The 26,168-nt window shown below is 46.9% G+C and overlaps 1 protein-coding gene across 4 annotated transcripts in view; it reads right to left on the reverse strand.

Annotated features, from left to right (window-relative positions):
• The window catches only part of CHST11 (carbohydrate sulfotransferase 11), a 263,540-nt gene that overhangs the window by 132,744 nt on the left and 104,628 nt on the right, over positions 1 to 26,168 (reverse strand). For all 4 annotated transcript variants that reach the window (XM_070454026.1, XM_070454025.1, XM_070454028.1 and 1 more), the window contains exon 2: positions 4,581 to 4,666. In XM_070454026.1, the coding sequence (XP_070310127.1) occupies positions 4,581 to 4,666 (86 nt within the window). The remainder of the gene's footprint in view (positions 1 to 4,580; positions 4,667 to 26,168) is intronic.

Consider the following 26,168-nt stretch of genomic DNA (forward strand, 5'->3'; position numbering starts at 1 on the left):
ACTGACATTCAATAAACAGTAACTTTCTTCCTCCTTCCCTTCTCTCCCTCTCTCCATCCTTCTTCTTGGAGCCCATCTTATGGAGAAGTAAATATACTTTAACACATAGAAGACTGCACCAATAAAGGTCCGATTTTTAAAATTGTTATTACAATAAAATATTGACTGGTCAAAATAGTGAATTTTCTGGTCCCCAGGGGCCCCTAGGAAGGTCTGCAGGCCACTGGCGCATACATGGAGGCCTCCTGGACTTAGAAGTTCCTGGTCGGCCCCTGGACTGAGCATCTGTCTTCTCGGAACATAGTAATCACAGAGCAAGTGCAAACGCTAAAGAAAGAAGCAGGCAGGGCAGGGCTGAACCACATGAGGGATGCCAGGAAGACTTCGGGGAACCCACGAGAGGACCGGGAGGTGGGTGAGGCAAGACAGGCTGTCCCACCCCTCGCTGGCATTTTTGGGGCAATTATGCCCTATCAATGGCTGACAGCAGCGCTCTGCCCTGCTGTCTGGGCTGAGCGGGGCGGCCCGCACATGTGCTCGGCCCGCAAATATGCAGTTGGCAACTTTTGAACTTTCAGTGACTTGACATCAGCTGATATGATCAGCAATTACACTTTATTTTGGGGCCAGGAAGACAGCGGAGAACCAGGAAAATTATAAGACATCAGAGTACAGTTTTTCTAAGAATATCACCTACAAACTTTTTTTCCACCCACTGTTGTTTTAATGGTTAGGGGTGTGTGAGGCACTAAAATAAGAAAACCTTGGACACTAAAAGCAGATTATAGCCAATTTTCCTAAGGGAGCTTTTAAGATTTTTGTCCAGTGAAAATCTGGATGTGATTTTTTTTTTTTTTTTTTTCTTTTTTGGATGGGATAATTCCTGCCAAGAGAACTTTGCTGGTGACAGTGAATACAGCACGGAGACAAATGGATTTGTAGCTTGTCCTGGATTTGAATTTCTACTCTGCGTCTAACAAGCTGTGTGACAACTTCCTTGGCCTCAGTGGTCCTGTATGTAAAATGAGGGTGTACTACCTACTTTAGGGCTTGACACAAACATTCCATGAGAAGTTTATGAACATCCTTGGGTCAGGAAGATTCCCTGGAGGAGGACACAGCAACCCACTCCAGTACTTCTGCCTGGAGAATCCCACAGAGAGAGGAGCCTGGTGGGCTACAGTCCACAGGTCGCAGAGAGTCAGACAGGACTGAGGCGACTTCGCGTGCATGCACCCAGAAAGCATTTGGCCTATAGTACCTGGTAACTAAGATGGCTCTACTTGCCATAATGTTGGTTTCCTTATTGTCTAAAACACAGAGTTCCTGCTTTCACCATCATATATCAAAACCAAATAACCAGTCAGCATAAAAAGGGGAAATGGCATCTCCGGGAGCAGTTTGGTTTCTAGCAATTACAGTGTTTGTCATCTGCCCCGTGATAACATCGGTCCAGACTTAGCAGCTTCCAGAGCTGGGCTGGTAGGGGAACACAAGAAACCACAGCCAAGCCCCACGGGATGCGGCATCTGTGAATGTCTTGTGGATGCAAAACCAGACTTGGCTCCACAGGAGTTCCTGCCCCCTTCTCTCCTCTGAACTCTCCTGCCCACGGCCATCCCAAAGATCACGAAGACAGTTTCTCAGAGAAGCGCCACCGACGGAACGTGCGTGGGAAGAGAACATAATTGCAGCTTGTAAAGGAAACCAGCCTAAGAAAAAAACATTCCGGGACAACATCCCGAGGAAACGCAGAGATCTTCCTGCAGGGACATTTTCCTGGTTACCAGCAAAAGGGGACAGACAGCTTGCCCACAACATTCTTGATGGAGGCTGGTGACTCACCCACCGACTCCTTCACAAACAGCTCCCAGAGACACCTCCCCAGCCCCATCTTCCCCCCACCCCCAGGTCCTAGGCTTCTAAGTGGGCACCTCGTCCACACTGCCAGATAGAAGAGATGGAACGTCCTACCCAGGAACGTTTTCTCTTCTTTGACTGGTTAACAAATGGACCGAGCAGGGTCTCCCTCACCAGGTAACCCACTCAAGTCAACCTCGGACTAACAAGCAGAAGCAGACACAGAAGCCTAACCACACGAGCCCTGCTCAGGCTTTTGTGCCCGTGCCTGGCACTGTGCTGCATACAGTGGGCGCTCACAACAGCAGATGAAAAAGTGAATGAGTAAATGAATGAATGGATCTGGGAAGGAGCAACCTCCATAGGAGGCATTGAGCAAGGCACATCTCACGGAAGCCTGCAAGGCAGGAATTGTCAGCACCATGTTACAAAGGGGGGAGGCAATCTCAGACGGGTTAAGCGTCTTGCCCACACTCACACAGCCGGTATATGAAGAAAACAAACTTTGAACCCAGGTCTGACCCTTGAGTCCAGGCTTCCAGTAGTGAAGCCATTCTCACAATCATGACAATGATGAATCATGTTTACCCTGCCCCCGACACATCAGAATTATTTTATCCTCCCAACGCTCCGGAGAGATGGGAAAGCTGACCCTAAAGAGAACTCATCACATGTTCAAGGTTGTACAATCAGCTGGGAGTGAAAGAGGAATTTAAACCTGGACTTTCACTCTTTCAATCACAGACACTCGGGGGGCACCCACTATAGGCCACGGATTGGGGACATGCGACAATGACTAGTGCAGACACAGTCCACAGACTACCTGTCCAGAGAAACATCTACTTCAGAAATAGCTTTTCCCATGACACCATCTGCTGCTCCTGAAATTTGCTCAGGAAAGCAGAAGCTCTTCAGCAGTCTTGTTTCAAAAGAGAAACTAATCTGAGAACAGAGGAGGTCAACTGAAAGAGACAGGTACGTTTTGCGTGTTGGTAGCACATGTTGTTTTCAACATGGCTTACCGGAACAGGGGTTTCCCTGGTGGGTCAGAAGGCAAAGAATCTGCCTGCAATGCAGGAGTCCTGGGTTCGATCCCTAGGTCAGAAGGATCCTTTGGAGAAGGGAAGGGCAACGCACTCCAGTGTTCTTGCCTGGAGAAATCCATGGACAGAGGAGCCTGGTGGGCTCTGGTCCTTGGGATCTCAGAGAGTTGGACATGACTGAGCAACTAACACTTCCACTTTCACCAACCAGAAATCCCTTCTACTGAAGTCTCTTCCTAGGACCAATGTGTGAACAGGCAGGAGACTGGCCTATAGTAATCAGATTATTGGGACACCAAACAAAAACCCAAATCAAGATAATCAAAAAGGACCCACTGTATAGCATAAGGAACTATACTCACCATCTATAGTATCTCAGTATCTTCCTATAGTGAAAGAGAGCTTTTTTTCAAAAAAAGTATTTGAATATATGTGTGTGTGTGTGTATATATAACTGATTCACTTTGTTGTATGCCTGAAACTAACACAACCTTGTAAATCAACTATACTTCAATAACCATTTTTAAAAAGGCCAATTCCCTGCTGAGTTACCAGAAAGCCCAGTAAAGGAGACACCAGGGAATCTGAGTCTGCAATGACCTGGTTAATCTGGCCCCACCACACTGAGTTCCAAAGTGATGGGGCTGAAAGAGGGGAGTGAATTAACATGGTTAGGCCACCCATTTTGCACAAACTCAAGAGTCCACTTTTCCAAAGGGTGAAAGACAAGAAAGAGATGTGGAATCAGAAAGTTCTCAGGCTCATCTCTTGGCAAGACTTCCAGGAATTCAGCATTCTGCAGAAGCAAATAGTTTCTTCCTCTGCAAGCACCTTGGTCCACAGAAACACTAACTTAAGAATCTGATACAAAATCAATCTCAGAGATTATAGCCAAAGCAGTACATTTTCCCCCTCCTTTCCCACCAGCTATCAAAGGTCAGCTAATGGGTCACTAGTTGTTCATTTACCAGTTCTTGGCATCGCAAGCTAATTAATGTCCTCCCAAAAGGGCCAGCCTTGGAGTTTTCTCATCAAGACCCACACACACCAACGATGCCATCACCATGGCAACAGGGCCTCCTCCCTTTCCTCCTAGCTTTCCATGGAGGGCACTGTGTCTTGGTTGGAGTTTATTTTGCTCCGAGAGGAACTCTTCATAATCAAGTTCAACTTACCATGAGAGTCACTTGGCAAAAAGTCTCCCCACACAAGGGTCTTGTCAGACTGGCTCAGTGAGATGCACCTCTTGGGGGCGTCATTGGGCTCTAATAATTGGACGTGAGATCTGGTGGTGAGTTCATCCCCCATATGGGCCATCTCTGGGGACATCAACGGGGAGACTGCACAGCCTGGCAGGCTCTGCAATTTCAGAGTCCCCTCACTGGCACCTGCAGCCGTGTGGTGCTCAGACCCAAAACCTGAGCAGGTTCAAAGCTCAATCCAGCACTCCACCAAGCTGTTCCTCTCATTCTAAATACCTCCTGCTAGAACTTTAGAGCCACTCTATAGAGAAAGGGTGACCAAGAAAGAAACCAGCTGAAGGTAAAAACCCAGGCAGTGGAAAGAAATTTCAAATCTCCAAAGACCAGAATTTTGGAGTTTTTCAATCCCTCTGCCTCCCCAGAAAGCTGACACGTGGACTCTGAGTGGAGAAGCAAAGAAGTTTCCAGGGCTTACCTGGGTAGGGTTGTAGAGCTCCTGCAGGGGGCTTCGGGACCCCTTCCGGCAGCAGATGTCCACACCAAAGGGGTTCCTCCGCATGACTGAGGAGAGAAAGCGAAGGCTCATCAGATATGGGCAACAAACATTTGCTGTCTGAGAAAGGCGCAGAGGAGGGAAGCAGCAGCAGGTGGGAAAGGAAGAGAACCAGCTTCTGGCTGAGCTAGTCCTTCGCCCAGTGACATGGGGCCCCATGGGTCTTCCCCAGTTTGCAGGCATGTCCACACATAGAAGGACACAAATAATGCTAAAAATTCTGCCTGGCAAATCCATCAGGAAACAAAACAGGCATCTCTGATAAAATCCTGAACTTTTGACAGAGGAGAGTGTAACATTTATCCCAAGAGAGTAAGTTCTACCAACACCAGACTTGGTGATATTTTAAAAATTCATAGCCTTCTCCCTCCACAATCAGTTATGACCTTTTATTCCTGGTCCCCAAGCTGCATGGTAAGCTCATTCCTGTGGGAGCCTTCTTTCGGGGTGCACAGAGCCTTTCCTGAACAGGCTCTTCCCACTGGGTAAGTCAGAGGCCCAGCCTCCCCAGAGTCTCACGTATGTGAGGTTACGGAAAACACAAATATCAGAAATTATGAGGGTTTATGGCTCTATACAGACAGAGGTATCCCTTAGAGTGAATAAAAGAGGGACGTTAAGAAAACTTCTAAAAAAAACCCAACAGCGTTGAGGATACCAAGGACTACTTTTCAAAGGAAAAAGATTATTTTTTTCATTCTTTGAGTTCGCAAAACATCCTCACTCATTCATGCCCTTACACAGAATTTAATACATAGTCACCCACTTGATAAATTATTTTGGAGGGAGGGAGGGGTGGAAACATGGAGGGATGGAGGAGGGCAGGATGAATTTAGGAAGGAACAAATGCTCCTTCTCACATAGGAGACTGTTTGCCTATGAAATGACATGGTAAGGGCAGGAGGGAACAAGGAAAGCAGACGCTCTCACAGGCCTAAAGAAGTGGCAGCCCTGTGTAGTGGCAGCAGGCAGCTGACACCCCTGGAGCACCCTGGGTTTGAATCCTGGTCCTACCTCACACCTGCTGTGTGACCTTCAGCAAGATACCTGACCTTCCTGTGCCTCTGTTTCTTCATCTGTAAAATGGGGGTGAGAAGAGGACCTCACTCCTGGGGTTGACTATAAGGATTAAGTGAGTCACTACTATATGCAGAATGCTTAAGGCGGGAGCTGGCCAAAGAGTACAAATTTCCAAAGCTATTGGAGATCATCATCTCAGGTCTGCATAAAACTTTTGACAAAAAGCGCTTGCCTCCTGGGAGGGAAGGTGGGAACTTCTCTATTCTCCAGCCATCAAGGGAGCTGATGAGAAGCTAACCAGACCTCACGCCAGGCTTCGGGATCCTCTGATGGGAAAACCTACAGATGGGGAGACCTGGCTGAAGGGGGATAACTCAGGCCTCTCTGCTCCAAAGCCAACTTGAGCTCAGAAAAGGGGGGAGAGTCATCTCTGCCAGCAGCTGACTCCTTCTGGAAGGTCTCCCAAGAGAATCATCTTCTCCTTCAATCCTCCTCTGACTTGTCTCTTTGAGCCCAAGGAATAAGTCATCAATTCTAAGAAACTCAAAGCTGCTTTCTCTCATCTCCTTACCTCCCAGAGCAGGGTCAGCCAACCTTTGCATAAAGGACAAGAGACTATTGGGCTTTGCACCTTACGCAAGGCGCAGATCAACAGCCCCACAGACCACAATGAACAGGTGGGGTCATGTGCCAATACAGCTCCATCTAGACGCTGAAACCTCAAGTCCATGTCATTCTCACGTGTCAGGAAATCTTTTGATTATTTTCCCCCAATCATTTCACAAAAACAGGCAGTGAGTCGGATGTGGCCCCTGGGCTCCCGTTTGCTGACCCTCTACCCTGGGGTCAGCAGGACAAGCCCCAAACACACCCCCTGTGCCCTGGAGCCCTCTCTGGGGAGGAGGTGGGTCCCGTGGGCAAGGGTCCATACATAAAAGCCATTAGAATTTGATTAAGCAGTCGGTCCGGGGGAAACACTGGTTCTTTGTTCTTCCACGGTTGCCTCGAGAAGAGGGGAAAAATCCACGTTGTGTTTTTCTTTAATTTATTACTTCATTTTTCATTTCCACCCCAAACGAGGTAAACTGTTAAATGCATGCAGGGTGCCCTCAGCGCACAACGACATAGCAACACTTTGGAGGAGGAAAAACGGCTATAAAACTTGTAAAATTCTGCCCACCCCATGTAAGATTAAACTCTCCCCGTGGCGGCAGACAGTCGCCCCAAGACCGATGGCTACGAGACCGCCACAGAGAAAAACCCCACCATGGAACCCATTAAAAGTCAGCTTTTATGGGGGGCAGTATTATTTAATTGGTTTATTTTTCTAATACAAGGCCTTTAAAATGCTCTGACCGTGTGGGGCCTGCGACGTGGGCCCTTTCCCAAGGCCGGCCGCCCTCAGGGCCCCCTCCAGGCCTGCCCACGACTTCCCTGGGCGCCCCGTGAACCAGTTATGGCACCCCAGGCCACAGAAGCCAAGGGGCCTGGTGTGCTTTTTATGGGATTGACAACAATCCTGCCATTTATGGAGGGCACCTCGTGTGCCAGGCCCTTGGGTTCCATGTAATCTTCACATAGTGAAGGAAGGACCTGCCTTTCCCAGGTAACCTCTCTGAGCCTCCCTTAACCTCAGGAATTTGACCAAGGCGGAGGCCATGTGGGGAGGAAGCTGCCAAACTGAGACTCAAACCTCATTACTGGGCTCTTTCACACCCAAATAATAGCAGCTGGGTCTATTTATCCTGTGGGTCTAATACATCAGAGGTCAAGGGACCAGCACACGCAGAGGGTAGCAGCTAGCATTTAGAGGGCAAAGTGCGCCAAGCAGCGCACACGTGTAGGCCACACCACGACCCTGTGGGGTGGGCACCACCACTGTCCCCACTTTACAGATGGGAACACTGAGGACAGCAGGGCCAGGGAACCCGCCCAGGTCTCATCACTAGGAAGAGGTGAAGAAAGGATTCCAACACAGGCAGCCCATGCTCTCAACTGCCATGCTGGACCAACATCAAGTGTCAAGGCCACCAAGCATCTCAATAGTTCCTGCTGGTCCCAGACCAGGTTGGCTGGCCACCTCTAGGACAGATGATTTAAAATGTAACCCAGTATTACAGGAGTCATCAAAATGATGTGACAGGACAGAAAAACTATTCACAGTTATTATCTGTATTCATTTTCTTACTCAACAAATTTTTATTAAGCACCCTGGATATGCCAGACATCAGGTATGGGGGGCAGAGACCCCCTCCATGTATTCATGTTGTTTCTCTGATGCTTGGCGCACAGTAGGCACTCAAAGAGGTTCATGAATGATGTAGGATTCAAGGCTTCCTTTACATCCATCAGACATTGTTTCCTGCTATGTAAAAAGGAAACTGCCAGTGGCAACAGGCTGCTGTTATTTTTTTCCTTTGAAAATGAAAGGTCTGATGATCAAAAGCCCTAAGAAAGGAATCCCTGAGGACATTTAACGGTGGCCTTCTGCTGCCCACCCACCACGAGTTTCCTTTAGCTACAGGACTTGTTTTCTCCTTTCTAAACATGAACGAAACACAAGACCATTTTGTAAGAATCTAACTGGTTCAATTCACAGTATGATTTCTTGGACCCAGAAAACAGTTGTGTTTACAGATCTGCCTTGACTTATAAATGGTTTATCAGTTCATAATCTCATCCTAAGTTGAAAATATAAGTTTAAAAATGCATTTAATACACCTAACCTCCCAAACATCATGGCTTAACCTAGCCTACTTAAAACATGCTCAGAACATGTCAATTAGCCTACGGTTGGGCAAAGTTATCTAACACAAAGCCTATTTTATAATCAAGTGTTGAATATCTCGTGTAATTTATTGAATATGGTTGCTGTTGTTCAGTTCCTAAGTCGTCTCTGACTCCTTGCGGCCCCATGGACTGCAGCATGCCAGGCTCCCCTGACCCCCAACCATCTCCTTGAGTTTGTTCAAACTCAAATTCATTGAGTCGGTGATGCTATCTAACCATCTTATCCTCTGCCACCCTCTTCTTTTGCCTTTAGTCTTTCCCAGCATCTGGGTCTTTTCAAATAAGTCAGCTCTTCACATCAGGTGGCCAAAGTATTGGAATTTCAGCTTTAGCATCAGTCCTTCCAATGAATATTCAGGGCTGATTTCTTTTTGGATTGATTGATCTCCTTACTGTCCAAGGGACTCTCAAGAGTCTTCTCCAGCACCACAGTTCAAAAGCATCAATTCTTCACCATCAGTCTTCTTCATGGTCCAACTCTCACATCTGTTCATGACTACTAGAAAAACCATCCCAGCCCCTTTTCAGAGAAGAAAACAGGCCCCAGGAGGGCACAGAATGGCCAAAAGCCCCATGGCAGGGCTGGGAGAGTAGGACCAGGCCTACCCCACCTCCTCAGGCTAACTGGTCCTCCCCAACTTCAGGCCCTGGCAGCCAAGCCCCACGCAGCTTTCATCTGCCTGGTCTCCTGCCCTCAAAGGGAGTGCTTTGTGCATAGCAGATACTCATACATTTGTGTCAAATGAATGAAAGTAAAAACAACAGGTCATCTGAGAGTTTCAAAGGTATTTTTTCAGCTACAAGGTATCAAGCCAAACCACTTACTAACAGCAAAGAAGAGAAGTTAACTTGTTCTTTCCTAGCAAACTTCCTCAAAATTCTTTCATTGGCTTTCTTAGTCAAAGGAATTAAACAAACAAAAAGCAAAGAAATGATGTGTTCTCGTGGATCTGGGAGGTGCCTGCAATGAGTCTGACAAGCACTCCATAAATATGAGCCTGCCGTATTGTCTCTCCTCTACTCCTCATAAGCACCCTGGAGACAGGCGGACTCGCGTCCATTTTAAAGACCAGGAAACTGAGGCTCAGAGAGGTGGAGGAACCCACCCACTGACGTAGCTAGTGAGCGGCCGAGCTGGAGTCCAAACCCTGCATACTCCCTCTACTCCTCTGAAACGAGACACATTACAGGTCATGGGCACTCACAACTGGACAAGGCCAGGCACACACACACACAAAAAGGCAGCCCTGAATACTCAGGCAGTGTTCTCCAGCCAACCAGAGCCTTCAGATGTGATACAGACACTCAGCACACTTGTGTGCACAGGGGACTTTTCAGGAACCCCAAACACTGAAGTAGGAGCTGGGTTCAGTCTGCTGCTACTGCTGCTAAGTCGCTTCAGTTGTGTCCGACTCTGTGCAACCCCAGAGACGGCAGCCCACCAGGCTCCACCGTCCCCGGGATTCTCCAGGCAAGAACACTGGAGTGGTTTGCCGGGGTTGCCATTTCCTTCTCCAATGCATGAAAGTGAAAAGTGAAAGTAAATTCGCTCAGCCTAGGTTGTCACTAATATTTCATTAACAAACTTCAATTTTCCAACTTTCTATTCCTTCCTTCTCACAGTCCCTTCAACAGGGACAGCCCAGAGTCATTCAAACCCATCTCTAGATCCACTTCTCCTTAGTGGAGACCCTACAACCAGCCAGAATATTGAAGCCCCTGGAATTCTGATTTGAGGCTAATCTGAACCCTTACTGTAGCTAGCTCCCATGTCAATCTCCCCTCCTACTGTAAGCTCCTCAAAGCTCCTGATGCCTAGCCTGTGGCTGCAGAACTAAAATGAATTAAACTTTTGGCAGATGAAGGTTAAGGGTATAAATCTAAGAATTAGGTAGATGTGCTTGGTGTAACTCAAGAAGAGAAAGAACACAGTTTCATCTAAGAGCCAGGAGATTTACTGCATAGAAACCTTCCACTAAAGGACTCTGATTGTCAGCTTTGAAGAATATACAGTATACAGTACATTTACCTGTCGGGAGAAGAACTCGGCTATCAAATATGCTCACCAAAACCAATGGCAATCAAATCATTCCGTCTTTTAGATGATCCTGGGACATCTGCGAAAATGTGCCCCCAACAGAGGGTTGTGCTGACTTTCAGCCCAAGATCCCTGTCCAAGTGCAAACCAGCTGTCAGTCAGATAGGCTAGTGCTGGCAGAGGCACGCTGACCACAAGAAGGGCCTTTAAAAGGGACCAGCAAAGGGGCTGGGTACGCACAGCTGGGGAGAAGCACCCCCGAACCGGTTTTGACCGAACAAGGGAGATGGCAGGATGCAAAGCTCAGTAATGACCTTCTTGACTGGTAACGTTTGCCATCTGCCCACTGAGGCAGTGTGGGAGAGGTGAAGGCGAGAAAAGGGGGAGGATGGGGCGAACCCAGTGGGGCCTGCCTTGCCTCCTGCCCCATTTTACAGGGTGGGCCTGGCACACAGGAGCATCAGGGCCTCGCTTGAGGCCCACAGATGGTCAGAGGCACAGCTGCGACTAGAAAAAGGGGCTCCTGACTCCTGCTCTCCTCTGTACCCAGTTTCTATGTTTTCTTGGGCTTCCCTTGTGGCTCAGCTGGTAAAGAATCCACCTGCAATGCGGGAGACCCGGGTCCGATTCCTGGCTTGGGAAGACCCCCTGGAGAAGGGAAAGGCTACCCACTCCAGTTCTGGCCTGGAGAATTCCATGGACTCTATAATCTATGGGGTCGCCAAGAGTTGGACATGACTGAGCGACTTTCACTTTCACTACATGTGATGCACTATTTTCCCTGCTCTGCTTTATTTAATACTAGTCCAATTTATTGAATTGATTGTACAACCAACTGATGGGCCATGACACATGGTTCAAAACTCCCCGACTTAGGAATCTTAGAAGAGTCAGGTCAGGGACAAGAGGGCTCACTGAGGTTCAACCTGAGCTTGCTGAACACAGTAAATGCTGATGAAGGGAACTCACAACTTCCACCCCTGAAATGTCCTTCCCGAGTGGCCCCCACTATAGTGGACACCACCACTACGCACCTGTCTGGGCAGACATAACAGCCAGGAGTCATTCTTAATTCCCCTCTCTCACTCACCATCACCCCCCTTCTCCATCGGCTCATCTTGGCCCCCACACCTGGCCCGAGCCACCATCACCTCCTCTGGGGCTAGGACCAAATCCTCCTAACCAGTCTCTCTGCTGCCAGCTTGGCCTCGTGGCTCAGTGGGAAAGAATCTGCCTGCCAAGCAGGAGATGTGGGTTCAGTCTCGAGGGGGTGAAGATGCCCTGGAGGAGGAAATGGCAACCCACTCCAGCATCCTTGCCTGGGAAGGCTACAGTCCATGGGGTCGCAGAGTCAGACACCCTGAGAGACTAACACCTCGGCCCAGAAGGTGGACAGGCCATCAGAGGCCATGAAGCCACCAGGTGGGGTCTGGTCTTCCATGGGAAGCCATCTGAATTCAATAGTAAGTGTCCTGAGTCTGGGTCATGGGCCATAAGAGCCCCCATTTAGAGGCAGAGCTCGGCCCCTCAGCCAGAGGTCAGCTCCCAAAGACACTTCTGGCCACAGAGGCAGGAACCCCAAAGACTGCTGGAGAAGGCGACCCCAAAATTGAGACATCAAAATTGCTTCCTTAAAAACCCAGGATGATCTCAAGGTAAGTACCCAAAAAAGCCCCAAATGGGCAAGTACAAAGACAGAGAAAGTCAGCTAGTGGTTGCCTAAGGCCGAGGATGGGGACAGAGAAGAGGGATAGTAAATAGACACAGACGTTCTTTTTACGGTGATGGAAATGTACTAAAATCAGATTGTGGTGACGGTTGTGTAACTCTGCAAACACACTAAAATTCACTGACTTCTACACTTAAAATAAGTGAATTTTTATGTAAATGATATCTCAATAAGGCTATTTTTAAAAATACGGACAGAGATGTTTAAGAAGAAAACCCTTAAGATTCATGTTTTTAAGATGCTGACCTCGAGTAGGAGGATTTACCTTGCCACGCGGGCGACAGTCCACGGGGTTGCAAAGAGTCGGACACAACCAAGCAACTAACACTTTCACCCAGATGAAGGATTTAATTGAGCAATTTATTCGACTTGAGATTTTAAACTGAAACCTTCTAAGTTTACATATAATGTTGGAACATTTAAGAAACTTAATGTCTGTCATTGAGGTATTGGATTTACATTATTTAAGTATGCTTGTTAATCAGACAACTGAAGTGCTTTAAAAGGACATTAAATATATGAAATTTTAAAGGCAATTTAAAATGTTAAAGGAAGGTGAAGTTTCTTCAAGGGTCAATTATTAATCAAAGGCTACCCTAAATGTAACTGTTAAAAATTTACAAGATTTATGAGTTGAAGAGTAAAATTCTTAAAGGATAGCTTGCTAGATTTGCAACTTAGAAGTTTTTTTTAAAAGCTTCTGTCAGTTGTACACAACTGCCACAGTCAGTGACATGAAAACACTCACATTAACAGAGAATTAACAGGCATTGACACCTTTGGGTTAGGCCAAGGGTGGAGAGGCTGGGCATCTCAGATGAAGGCGAAGCAGCCTCCACCCCCAGACCTCTGCACAAATTCCTGAAAGCCCCTAAGCGGTGGATGCCTTTTATTGTTGAGAAACCTAAGAGCCTGTGGAAAAACACAGTTCAAGGAATTAAATTGGCAGTTAACCTAGGAAAACCCTTATAAATTACCTTTTATGTTCACTTAAATAAAACAAGAGAGACAGCACGGCAGTCCAGATCATATTAATTACATTCTCCACACCTTGAACGAGTAATTATGGGCACGGTACAGTTAATTTTCATTTACCTTTCCTTGCCTGCTGGAGAATTTCTACACTCTCCCCTGCAGTTTCCCTGGCATGTTTTATAAATCTATTTTGCAGTGATGCAGATAATATGCCAAAATACTTTCTTCCCTGTGGCTGGTGCTCCAAGTCTGATTTTACGACCTGGAGACGTTTATGTCTGCCTCTGGGGTTCCCCCGCGGCTTCAGACTCACAGGATAAGAAATAACGGGGCTGCTTGAGAAAGGAAATATTCTAGGTACCTTTCCTTAAGCTAGTCAAGCATGGAGGGCGTTAACCCCAGACCTATTCTCTCCCGTCGGGTACACAAAGCTAGCTGGCTCCGGGCCGGGTCGTTTCACGCCGACACAGGCAAGCTGTACCGGGCACCCCTATCTCTTGCACAGGGTTCCTCCACTCACTCCCCGCCACACCACCTCTTCAAAGGACCAAGGGGATTATCACCCATCCTCTCGAAAGACCAGCAGGTTAAAACTTGCTCCCGCTTCCGCTGCTGGTTTCTTTCCCATTTCTCCACCTTCAATTCATGTCCTCTCAGAACCTCAGAAAGGTACCTTATTTGAAAATCAGGTCTTGGCAGATGTTATTAAGAGATGTAGTCCGGGATTAGAGCAGGTTCTCAATTCAGTGACTGGTGTCCTTATGAGAAGAGGACAGAGACACAGACCCACCTGCACACACATGGGTACTTCGTTATGGCAGCTCTAGGAAATGAATACACACAGGTTCACATCCTATGTGACCCTGACAAGAGAGTCAATCTCTCAGCCTCAGTGACCCCATCTGTAAAATGGGGATAATGACATGCCTCCAAAGTTAGGGATGTTGTGAGGACTAAATAAATTCATCTATGACAAGTGTTTAGAACAGCACCTGGTCCAAGGTAAACGCATAGCACACTATAATTCCTGATATCCAGTATGTTCTTTCTTCTACCTTCCAAAAGAGCACCTCAAAATCCTCTTCTATTCCATCCCCAAATCTCAAGGCTGTGCACACGATATACACAGTCTGTAAACACTAGGTTATTTCATGAATGGGAGAGGAAGTCTCGTCATAGCTGGTGGTGTATGACGGAGGTATAACCATTCTGCTCAAAATGAGCACGAGGCAGGAGCCTGATGCTGAGGCAGAGATGCTGATCAGACAGTGTACCTTTTCCCCAAAAGCAAGGGCTATCTAGAGACTGTCTCCCACAATGAAAGACTTACTCCCAGTAATAAAGAGCTGGAGGCTTCCAAGGCAGCCAGTCACCAATCTATACAAACCCACATTTTCATTTCCATATGTCTAGAGGAGTTAAAGATGGAAATTATCTTTTTTTAAATTGTTCATTTGTATTATTTTCTCCTGACATGTTTCTGGCACAAGATGCTAGCAGACAGAATGCTGATTTTAAAAAAATATCCCCATGTACACTACACCACTAGAACTGTAAAGATGTTTACTGCCTTCAACGCCAACAATCACCCTTGGGAAATTACACCAAGGGAATAATTCAACAGAAGTCGAAAGATTTATGCACAAAGATGTTTACTATAATATTTCCTGTCCCATGGCCAAACACTATAAACACTCTAACATGTCCAAGATCAGAGGAATAATTTCCTAAATCCCAGTTCACTTAGGTATGTCGTGAACAAACAGCAGCATTCACAACTCAAAAAAATGATACTGTTATTAAAAGTAATTATGGAATAAATGGAACAAATGGAATAAATAAAGGAGACATGGAAAAGGAATTTAAGTAAAAGCAGCAGAATTCATAATATCATGAAGATCAGGATCTTGGCTAGGTAAGTACACAGACATAAAAATGAAACCGATTGTCAGAGTGCCTCTTGCCTTCTTCTATATATCATTTTTCCCATTTCAAAAATGATAGCTTCAACATAATAGTTCAACATAATACTAGATACAAATCAACTCTCAGTGTTAAAGGTGCTACTGGAAAGCCCAGAGAAGTTCTAAACAAAAAGCTGGAATTTTCCTGAGGAAGACACCAAAATTATCTGCAGCCCCTGATGTGGATATTCTTCAACAGATCCAATAAACCTTCAAAAACTGAGATCACTTCATTTTTGCCTGTCTCAGGACCCTAAGTCGCTGAAGTGTAACTTACATTGCCACCATCAAGAGGTATAGGGATGAGGCAGATGCTGGAGATGATCCAAAAATGAGTGAGGGGGAGGCTCAGGATGGGCACAGAGAAGGCACAAGGGGGTTTGGGGGGAAGCTAGGCTGCACTTCAAATGTTTTTCTTCTTGAAATATGGTCAGAGGAAAAAGACCACTGTAGCTGCATCTTATTACAAGTGCCCATGCTCTCGCCTCTCCCCCTCTTAGGGAAAATCCAAGATGCAGGCTGAACCTCACACCACAGTTCCTCTGAAGACATGCAGTGGGATGGGAATGAACCCCACCCAGGAGGCACAAGAAAGGACTTGAGCTCCTTTAGTGATCTTCCTCAGAAAAATGTTTCCCATTTTGAAGCTTTCCTTTTTCAAAAAAAAAAAAAAAAGCAAGCTTTGTGACAATACAGAGGGACAGAGTTCCATCCTTCTCCAAAAAGGAAGGAAGCCGTGCACAATATCCTCACTGCCACGATCAGCAGGAAGGCATGGTCTTTTGGTGCAGCATGCATGTCCAGACTGGGTTTAGATATTAAAATTCCTTCAAAGTCAGCCAGGCAGGCTCTATTTGTGCAGGCAAATTAAAAAGCTGTAAAACAATAAGACAGTGTTTGCAAATGGTCCCAGCTGCAAGAAGATATGAGAGCCACACACTTTCTATAAGAGACGCAGCCGGGTGTGTTAGAAGCGGTTCTGGTTGAGGACTTGTGGCCACCTGCTACCTGGTGACCCAGGGAGAAGGGGGACAGGAACAAGCAGGACATATTTTGAGTTCCTATTATAAACTGTGCCAAATGTCAGGCACTTTAGTAAATGTAATTTAACCTTCCTTTCTTGGATACCATTCTGAAACATGTTATCATTCCCAATTTACAGAAGAGGAAACAAGGGCAGAGAGGTATCTAAAAGTCACACAGCCAATAACCAACAGATTCCCTACTAATAGGGGCTTCCCAGATGGCACTAGTGCTAAAGAATCTGCCTGCCAATGCAGGAGACAAGAGACGCAGGTTTGATCCCTGGGTCTGGAAGATTTCCGGAAGAAAAAAATGGCAACCCACTCCAGTATTCTTACCTGGAAAATCCCATGGACAGAGGAGCCTGGGCTGTGGGGTTGCAAAGAGTTGGTCACGAATGAGCGCACACACGTGCAAATGTACACGCACATACACACACAGCCAGTAACTAACTGATTCTCTACTAATAGAGCAAGTAAGTGTTTAGTATTTCTGAGTGTCATCAGTAGAGATCTATCTACCTGACGTGAAAGATATGAAACACACCAAAGCAGCATTTTACAAGCCTGGGTCCCACCTTTATCAAGAATAATTCTGTAAAATATGTCAGTGATATTTAAAGTGCTTGCTCAAAGTACTGGCGTGGACTTAACATATCTGTGTGACACAGTTGGGTCAAAATGCTGACATGAAAGTGTTCAAACATCACGGACTTCATTGCCAAAGGGCAGAGCAAAGTGGCTAAAGATATTAGCCCTCACAATGGTAGAATTCCTGCTTCAATCCCAGCTCCTCCACTAGCCAGCTGAGTGATCTGCGAGTTTGTGACCTCTCTGTGTTCTAGTTTTCTTCCCAAGAAGATGGGAATGAGAGAACTTGCTTTCAAGGTTATTAAGAGGATTACATGAGATGAAAGCATCAAATACATTGCTGGTCATGATTCATGTCATTTTCACTTTTTTTTAGTGTCTTTAAAATTGAGGTGCATCTTACAACTGGAATCTTTTTAGATTGGATAAAACAGGATAGGATACGATGATGATGATGATGATGGTGGTGGTGGTGGTGGTGGTGGTGGTGGTGATCCCTGACTCCCTCCACAGATCTGTGGGCCTCCCCACATCCCTATCTCCATCTCCATGCCTCAACTTCAAGTCCAAACCCCTGGAAAGAATGTGTCCTCTGCCCTTTCTCCCTCCTCCTCTCTCTCCCTTGGCTGCAAACTTAATGCTTTCTTTTACAACCCAAGACAAATATCCTCAAGTCCAAACTTGAGGATAGTCAAGTGCCGCAGCATCAAAATGCCCTGTACCCTCTGAGGGTGACCCCAAAGAGAGGGTTTGCTCAGGTACAGGCAGGGAGCTTCAGGGTAACCAGCCCCCTGAGACAGCCCAGTGCCCAAGCCATTCATCACCATGCCAAGGCCCCTGTCCCTGGTGTCTTGAACGCTACTGCAAGCCACCACACCCTGTGAATGTCAAGGCAGAGCAGGGAAGTAGGTCTTCAGCATCATCAAGAAAGATGCTTTAGATCTTAAAGGTTCTCACCACAAATGTTATTACCCATGTCAGCTAATGTATGGTGGCAATCATTTTGCAATATATAAATATGTCAAATCAATACACTATAAAAAAAAAAAAAGAAAGATGCTCTGTTATTAATATAAGACCCAACCATCTTCCAAATAACTACCCAGACTTCAATACCGGTGGGTAGAACAAAGTGGCTAAAGATGTTCGTCCTACGGGTGATAGAATTCCTAAGGCCAGAAATCCCAGACAGCATCGCCAATGTTTCGCCACTAGATCAAATTAACAACCAGCTTTCTAAAAGTTTGAAAAACTACAACATCAAAAGCAAACAAATAGCGGGGTGGGAGGGAGGCTCATAGGGAGGGAGAAGATATATGTATACATGTAGCTGATTCACTTTGTTGTATAGCAGAAAAGAACACAGCATTGTAAAGTAACCATACTCCAACTTAAAAAAAACAACCAGCAAATAGGGGTTGAATGTTCTCAATTATCAAGCTTTTCTCCCATAAACTTTGTTAAACAGTTGACATCATTATGCTTGCTTGACATATATGTGAACAGATATATACATATATGGATATAATACTAATACCACAAAAATATTACTAGATCATGGTGACTTCCCAGCGATTCTCCATCTGACCAAGTCTGAGGTTTTTCCTCCAGCAGAAGGTCAAGGAGGTCAGAATGCTGGAAGCAGGACCCAAGACCATAAGAGTGAGGCTCGTAAGTAAGTCCACAAGCAGGATGTGCCTGCTTCTAAGAGGTTCTGATGAGAGAAGTAAGCTCCTGGATGTCCAACATCAAGGGTGAATGACTTCACTGAGAAAGAAATCAGGACAGGAGGAGCAGGGCCACAGAGACAGAGGAAAAGCACTTTGGCCTTTCACTTCCTTCTGATAGCAATGAACGTCAACGCTTGCTTTTCACAATGAGCGTAATTGGGCCTGAGGGTGTCTGGAAACCTGCAGCCTAACATCAAACCTAATTGACATAATTAAACCTTTTTGTTTTAACATCCTGACCTTTACTAGCCCATGCATGTAGGAGTCCAAGCTGGCTTCTCTGTGGCTGAACTCTGCTAAAAACTTTAGTCAAATCGAGAAACCAATTTTTAGTTTCAATTTTCTTTTATACTCTTGCTTAAGCCTAGACTCTTCCTTCTCGTTTAAGTAAATCCACAAAGATACTTTATCCCCCAAATTTATAACCTAAGGGGGATAAGTCACAAATGATTTCTGGCTTCAGTCTCCTAATGAAATAACTGAAGGGCCGTGAAAGCAAAAAGGAGAAGAGTGTTCTTCAAAGTTCAAGCACTTTTCTTCAAATGTCTCAGAAATAAAAGGGACTGATAACTTAGGGTTGACTGTATGTGACCATTATCTGTGGTCTTCAATTAACAAATAGCATTCCATGTGTCTCTCAATTATCAATGCTGATAAAGGGTGTGAATGGCTTCTCACAAGCAGCTAAAATATTGCTTCTGGTCAGCTGGGACTGCTAAACAGGCTCCTTGGACATGTAGCTCATATCTCCAGATATATCTGGCCTCAAAAAGTACTCAAACTACCTTGCATCTTGTGAGCCCAGCAGCAGAATTAGGAAAATGGAGATGGCACAAAATAGATAAATGATTCGGGCCATCCCTGGTGGCTCAGGTGGTAAAGAATCCGCCTGCAATGCAGGAGACCCAGGTTCAATCCCTGCATCAGGAAGATCCCCTGGAGAAGGGAATGGCTACTCACTCCAGGATTCTTGCCTAGAGAATCCCACGGACCAAGGAGCCTGGTGGACTCCAGTCCCCGCGGTCCCAAAGAATCAGACATGACTGAGCGACTGACGCTGTCACTTTCTCAATTCAGGAAAACTCATCTTCAGATTTGTTTCTATTATAAGCAATCTGGTCAATGGGAGCCAGAATTCAAGGACTAGAAGGGTCTGATGCAGTGGAAAGTCAGTGGGCTAGGGACCAGGAAGCCAATGCTGGCCTGAGTGCCTAGCCAGCAGGGTGACCTTGGGTAAGGACCCACACCCCTTTTTCTTGGTTTTGATCTCCTCATCTTTAAATAAGGGGGGTTACTCTATTTGAGATCCCTTTCAGCTGCAATATTCAATCCTGCTGTAACTCAGTCCACTCGCTGATTCAAGCCCCCTCCCCCCAACCGCACCGCTGTGAGGCTCACTGAATTCCACTGGCAACACACTCCAGCACGGAACAGGCCAGCTTTTGTGGACATCCTCAGAGTGGTAACCACAGAAATGAACCCAAATGCACCAAAAAATGTAAATGGGTCATGAGCCCTCTCACACGTATGAAGTCAGCAGTGTGAAATGTAGAACAAGACTGTCTACAGATCTTTTGTTGACATGGGGTAAAATAATCTCCTCTTACATATAAAAAGACCCACTTGTTCAGTTCTTAACTCGATCAGTCTTGCGTCGGCAGCGTTTGAAACCCTAGTCTCAGTCATGACCGTGGGTTGCCTCTTACCGGCACATATACACAGGGGGGAGATGGGTTCTTTATCGAGATAGCCTCTATTCTGCTGGGGAGCTGGGGGAGGCAGGGGAAGTTGCCTTTGGCATTGACCAGCCTTTGGCATTAACCAGACAATGAACTCATCCTCCTGCCTGGCCCAGAAATAGAAATTTAGCATTAAACACAGCTCACCAGCGTCTCCTCCACCAGCCTCTCAAACTAAGGTTAAGCTGCTCATAAGAAAGTCAGAAGTGGGGATGCTTACTTAATGCGTAAGAATTCACCCCAGCACCCCAGTAATCCCTGCTGCTCTACTATCATCTTCCAGTAGGTGGCGCAGTGGTAAAGAATCCACCTGCAATGCAGGAGATTCAGGAGACACGGGTTTGATTCCTGGGTCTGGGTCGGGAAGATCCCCTGGAGGAGGGCATGGCAACCCACTCCAGTATTCTTGCCCGGAGAATCCCATGGATAGAGGAGACTGGCAGGCTATAGTCCACTGTCATCTGAAAGCAATTATTAAGCACCTAAAGTGTCCATAGCCCCTCCCTCCTAGACGGTTCCAAAAGGAGCCCCCTGGACTGGGCTGTATGCCTGACAATGTGAATATCCTTAATGCCACTGAATTGTACACCTAAAATGGTTAAAATGGCTGCTTTTATGATGTGTATATTTTACCACAGTTTTTTCAAAGATACCAAAAAAAAAAAAAAGAAACAGACTGCAGACACACCTAATCATACCGATGCAAAATAGAAACACCCTGCCAGTGAGCTATTTCCAGCATGTCCCCAAAACGTCTAGGGCCGATGATAATAGCCTCTGCCCTGGCCAAAGCAACCACGGAATTTGTTTAAACATCAGGCCTAGAGCCTTGGAGGAAATCCACGGCCATTTCCAGCCCTCCCAGGGTGCTCAGTGCCGAGACCTAGGCGAGTGGGTTCTCCAGCCTGAACACCCCTCACCGCCTGGGAGGGGGTCAGTGCAGATTCCAGCACTCATGATCAAGCTCCCGATTCAGCAGGCCTCTCTGGGCTGCATGTCCCAGGTGATGCGGGGAAACTTGGAGTGTATTAAAGAGTCGAGCAGGAGGGCAGATGGACCAGACGCAGCCCTTACATGAGCTCGAGAGTCGACCAAAGGGGTGTGGCCACGGGACCGCCGCCAACTCTGACTCCTGGCGAAGGCCGCCCAGGGCGTTCTCCCAATTTCAAGGAGGCCCTCGGCTTTGAACAAGTCAGAGCAAAGCACGGTGTGCGGTTCCGCCACCCTCCCTGCGGCTAGAGGACCGGCCACCAGAACCAGAACACCTGCACTGCAGGTCCAGTGCATTTTTTTTCTCTTGGAGATCCAATGCTCAGCTTTATTACTGATACGGTTTAGAAGTGAGACCAATTAGGCTTGCTTACACTGTTCCCAGAATAAAGTTATCACTGAGTTACAGGCAGGGCTGGGAAAACCCGCAGCCAGGCCCTACTGTCTTCCAGACCCTTTCCATAACCACGCCTCAGTCTTCTCCCTCTGTCAAATGGGCCTGACAGCACCTGCCCCGGCTGCCTCCCCGGCCTGTTGCATCAGGAATTCCAGGCCTGTTCCCCCAACTGTGTGGCCTTGGGCTCTTTACATTTCACCTCTCTAGACCTCAGCTTCTGCATCATTAAAACAGTTATAACAAGAGTTTTAAGCTCACAGAGCTTTCATAGCTCTCAACCCACTGGGACACAGACAAGAACACTCTAGGAACGTTAACTGTTACCCTGTTTATTCATATACGACTCATGGAGGTGCCTGGTGGGGAACAAACGTGACAACAGTGTTCACACTTCTGTTATTTAAGAAAAGAACAAAGCTTGTGTGAGCCACCCACCCTATGATTACAAATCATGGCCCTTGGGCTGAGAGGTGACAAGCATGACTTTGAGAAGCCAGCCCTCCTATCTCAAACATGAGTCTCTCCTCTCTCCAGGCAAGAGGCCTCCTTTATCAGGAAGGCCCCCAAACCTACTGCTCCCAGAACCACCTCCCTCAGAAAGGGGCCACCTGGGGGCTCCATGTCTCAGGCAGGACAGTCTGCAGACCGCATTTCACTTCACCCACTGATGTCAACTTCCAGACACACAGAACCACTCACTGGTCTCAGAACACACCCAGGAATTTCTGTTCCCTTCTATGGTCGAGCTATTCCTGTTTCCAGAACTTTCTATGCTCAGCCAAGGCCCTCTTCACCCAGATAGTCCTTCGGGCCGCGGCTCAGTTGCCCCACCTAAGGGAGGGCTTATCCTGCACCCCTTTTAATCTCGTTATCCTGTGTGCCTTCCTTAGAGCACTGACCTCCCCCCCGCACCTGAAGGAACCTCATCGCAGCCCCCTCTCCCTTGAATGTCTAGCTCTAAGAGCCCCCCAGCCCACACCCTGCTCATCATGACTACAGTGCCTGGCACATCAGAAAATACTTGATGCCTGAATTGTACATCCTTTCGGGGTGAACATGGAAACCAGACACCCCGAGATGGGTCCCATTCATAACTGTGGTCCGGGAATCACATTTAATGGGTCTTCCTTTCACTCTAACAAGTGGCTCATTCAACGGTGAATCTTAAACAGCTCTAACAAGAGGTGATACAACCGAGGGGTTAGGAGTCTGGAAGTTCTAGCCAGACCAACTTTGGCGTCAATCCCAAGCTGCCACTTCCTACTGTGTGGTCCTCAGCAAATCACGACTGTCTTGATAAAACCATCCTCAGAGTATTTCAGAGAGGCTGAAAGTCAGCATGCATGTAGGCACTTGATACACGGCACATGGTAGACCCTCAATAAATATTATGAATAATAATAACATCGTTTCTCCTCTGAAGACAGATGACTGAGCCCTCCTCTTACTTGCCATGTGACCTTGGCCAACTGACCTACCATCCTTGCCACTTCTCATCTCTGAAATGAGGAGGAGACTTCCTGAGCTCATGAGGTTGTTGTGAGGCTCAGATGGGATCACCTGGGTAAAGCAGGGTGCCTCTTACACCCTGAGTACTCACTAACCTGTAGCAACTAGTGATACTATGATGCTGCCTTTCCTCCTAAAAGCACGAGCTCTTTCAGGGCAGGAATCCTGTGCACTTATTTCTCTATCCCTAACACTAAATGCCCGGCACACTTTTCTATGAGGAAGGAAATGAGCGGGCATTTTCTTTTTTAAATCATCCCATGCCCATCCCTGCCCCCAGCTTGATTCCTGGTATGAAGAGAGAGGGCAGATGGGGCACAGAGAAGGCACGGAGCTGGTGGAAGTTGCCACAAAGGTAGGAAGAGAATTTGCTGGAAGTGTGGAGGGTTCACAGATGGTCGAGTCCCCAGCAGCTTACACACCTACTACTGGGAGGGGGAGGCTGGTTAAATGTTACAGATGAGTCAACGTTCTCTTAGACAACAAGATCAACCAGGAAGAGGGTGATGGGGAGAGAAACAGAAACGTGGGCAGGAGCAGAGAAATGGGCACCTGGGCCCAGCTTTCCTGCAACTGAACCCTTCGGAGGAAGAGGCAGGTGGGGGCACAGGAGACTGGAAAGCAGTCGAGTGGGGGAGGACAGGGGCGCCCCCGACCTCATTCAGATCCTCCCCTCGGAGCTGTGTCACTCATTTCACTCTCCTCTGACACAGATGGAAAGACCAAAGCCAGGGCACGTTGGTTTGTATGTGGTCAGATACTTCAAGACCGACCGTTAACTGCTTCTGAGTTTAGCAATTTGGCAGAAAGTGGACCAGAGCTGCTAAGAGGGCCAAGCATTGTGACTGCAAAGAGATTCTTTTGCAACCTTGTCCTCTTCTGCCAACCGTAAACTAAGATGATGAAGCTAGAGGGCCACGTGGAGTGTCGGCCTTCAGGAGAGAAAGCCAGGCTCTACGGGCTCTTGGCACCACGTGGTCAGTGGACCACCCTACCCATACCACCGCAGCCGACAAGGCTGTGGTTTGTCTCCCAGGGATCCACGAGTGGGGGAAGAGATGGATCATGTGTATCCTAGAGGTACCCCCCAAAAATGTGGTCCCTAAATACCTACCCTGGACTCTCCCCACTTCAGTATCTTCTTATCCCACATACAACACTTCAATTTTCAATCAACGTAGCATGTTTATACTGTGCTCCCAAGTGCCTATGATGTCCTGAGCTATGAAGCTACATGTTAGGAAGATCACAAAATGCAATCAGACACCTTCAGAGTTCTTCTCTAGAGTTTAAAGGCAAATGCTCAGAACAGAGTATTGAGAACAGAAGGGAAACTAGTTCTTAGGTAAACTGCCCACAAACCCTAATGATTGTTTCTTTAAGTAAATCCGACAGGTTGCATTTGTCATGTGCTTTTTTTTTTTTTTTAATTCAGAATATAAAACATTCTGAAAAATGAGGAGTCTCATAGGCTGAGCTCTGGCAACTAATATGGTAACTCCAGGTTTTCTATTCCTGGAATTTCTTCCTTCAGAATAACCAAATTGAGAAGTATGTCTTGTCTTGTGTTATAAACTAGTAGTTTTACTTGTGTGTGTGGAATATGGAATCAAACCACTGGGTTCCAATTTCAGCTCTGTCACTTTCTGGCTCTATGACCCTGGACTGGTTACTGAATTTCTACCTGCCTCAGTTTTCTCATCTCTAAAATGGGAAAATCGGAACAGTTCTCAGGACTGCTGTGGGGATTAATGAGCTATTGTAAAAGCACTTAAAAGAGTGAGTAGCACCCTTTTAAGTATTTCCTTTATTAAGTAAGTACTTAATAAATGTAGCTATAGACATAAGGCATCAGTGCCTTGAAAAGGTCATCAGCTTTTTAAACTCTCCTAGAGTAAGTTTCAGGCTTCCCAGCTGGCACTAGTGGTAAAGAACCTGCCTGCCAGTGCAGGAGAAGAGATGCAGGTTCAATCCCTGGGGATACCCTGGAGGAGGGCATTGCAATTCACTCTGGTATTCTTGCCTAGAAAATCTCCACGGACAGATGACCCTGGTCCACAAGGTCGCAAAGACAGACACAACCGGAGCAACTTAGCAGCCGCAGCAGCGTAAGTTTCAACTTCTATAAGCAGAAAGGAAGTATATGATACTGGCTGAGAACACAAACTATAAAACCACATTGCCCAGCACTGAATCCCAGCTCTGTCTTACTTGTTGTGTTACTTTTTCTTGGCCAACTTACTGAACCTCTGTGAGATTTAGTTTCTGTAAAATGGAAATAACACTGCCTTCATGATTGTGTGAGTGCAAAAAGTGTGTGTGTGTGTGTGTGTGTATTTAGTCCCTATGTCATGTAGGACTCGGCAACCCCATGGACTGTAGTCCACCAGGCTCCTCTGAACATGGGATTTTACAGTCAGGAATGCTGGGAGTGGGTTGCCCTTTCTTCCTCCAGGGGATCTTCCCAACCCAGGGATCGAACCTGCATCTCCCACATTGATCAAATCCTCATCCCCTGCATTGCAGGCAGAGGCTTTACCACTGCGCCACCAGGCAAGCCCACAAGCACACAGTAAGTACTAACAAAGCAAGGCAGCTTGCCACCGTCACTGCATTTCCAGGGGAGGTCCCACCAGCAACAAACAGGATCACGTTTGTAAAACCTCAAGATGACATTCAAAGACCCAGGAAGCAACTAGGTAAACCAGTCATGAGTCACTCTCGTCCCATCTTGGCTTCTGTTCAAAGTTGCTAACATACAGATCCTCAGTGAAGGTGTAGCAGGCAGAATTCAATTAAAACTGGCCCAGGCTGCAGCTCCAGTCCCTTCCGTTCCCATCCCACAGCAGGACTAGGAGCTAAGGGAGATGGACGGCAGGGGTGATGCACGAACAGTGGAAAGGACCCACTGGCGCGGTACCTTTGACTGTTGCATGGCAACGAGAGCTGCCAAGACAGCGAGCAGCAACAGCCTGCAACAAGAGGAGAGAACCGGGCTTCTCCGCGCGATGAGCAT

This window comes from Odocoileus virginianus, chromosome 23 (assembly GCF_023699985.2).
Source record: "Odocoileus virginianus isolate 20LAN1187 ecotype Illinois chromosome 23, Ovbor_1.2, whole genome shotgun sequence".
Taxonomy (NCBI): domain Eukaryota; kingdom Metazoa; phylum Chordata; class Mammalia; order Artiodactyla; family Cervidae; genus Odocoileus; species Odocoileus virginianus.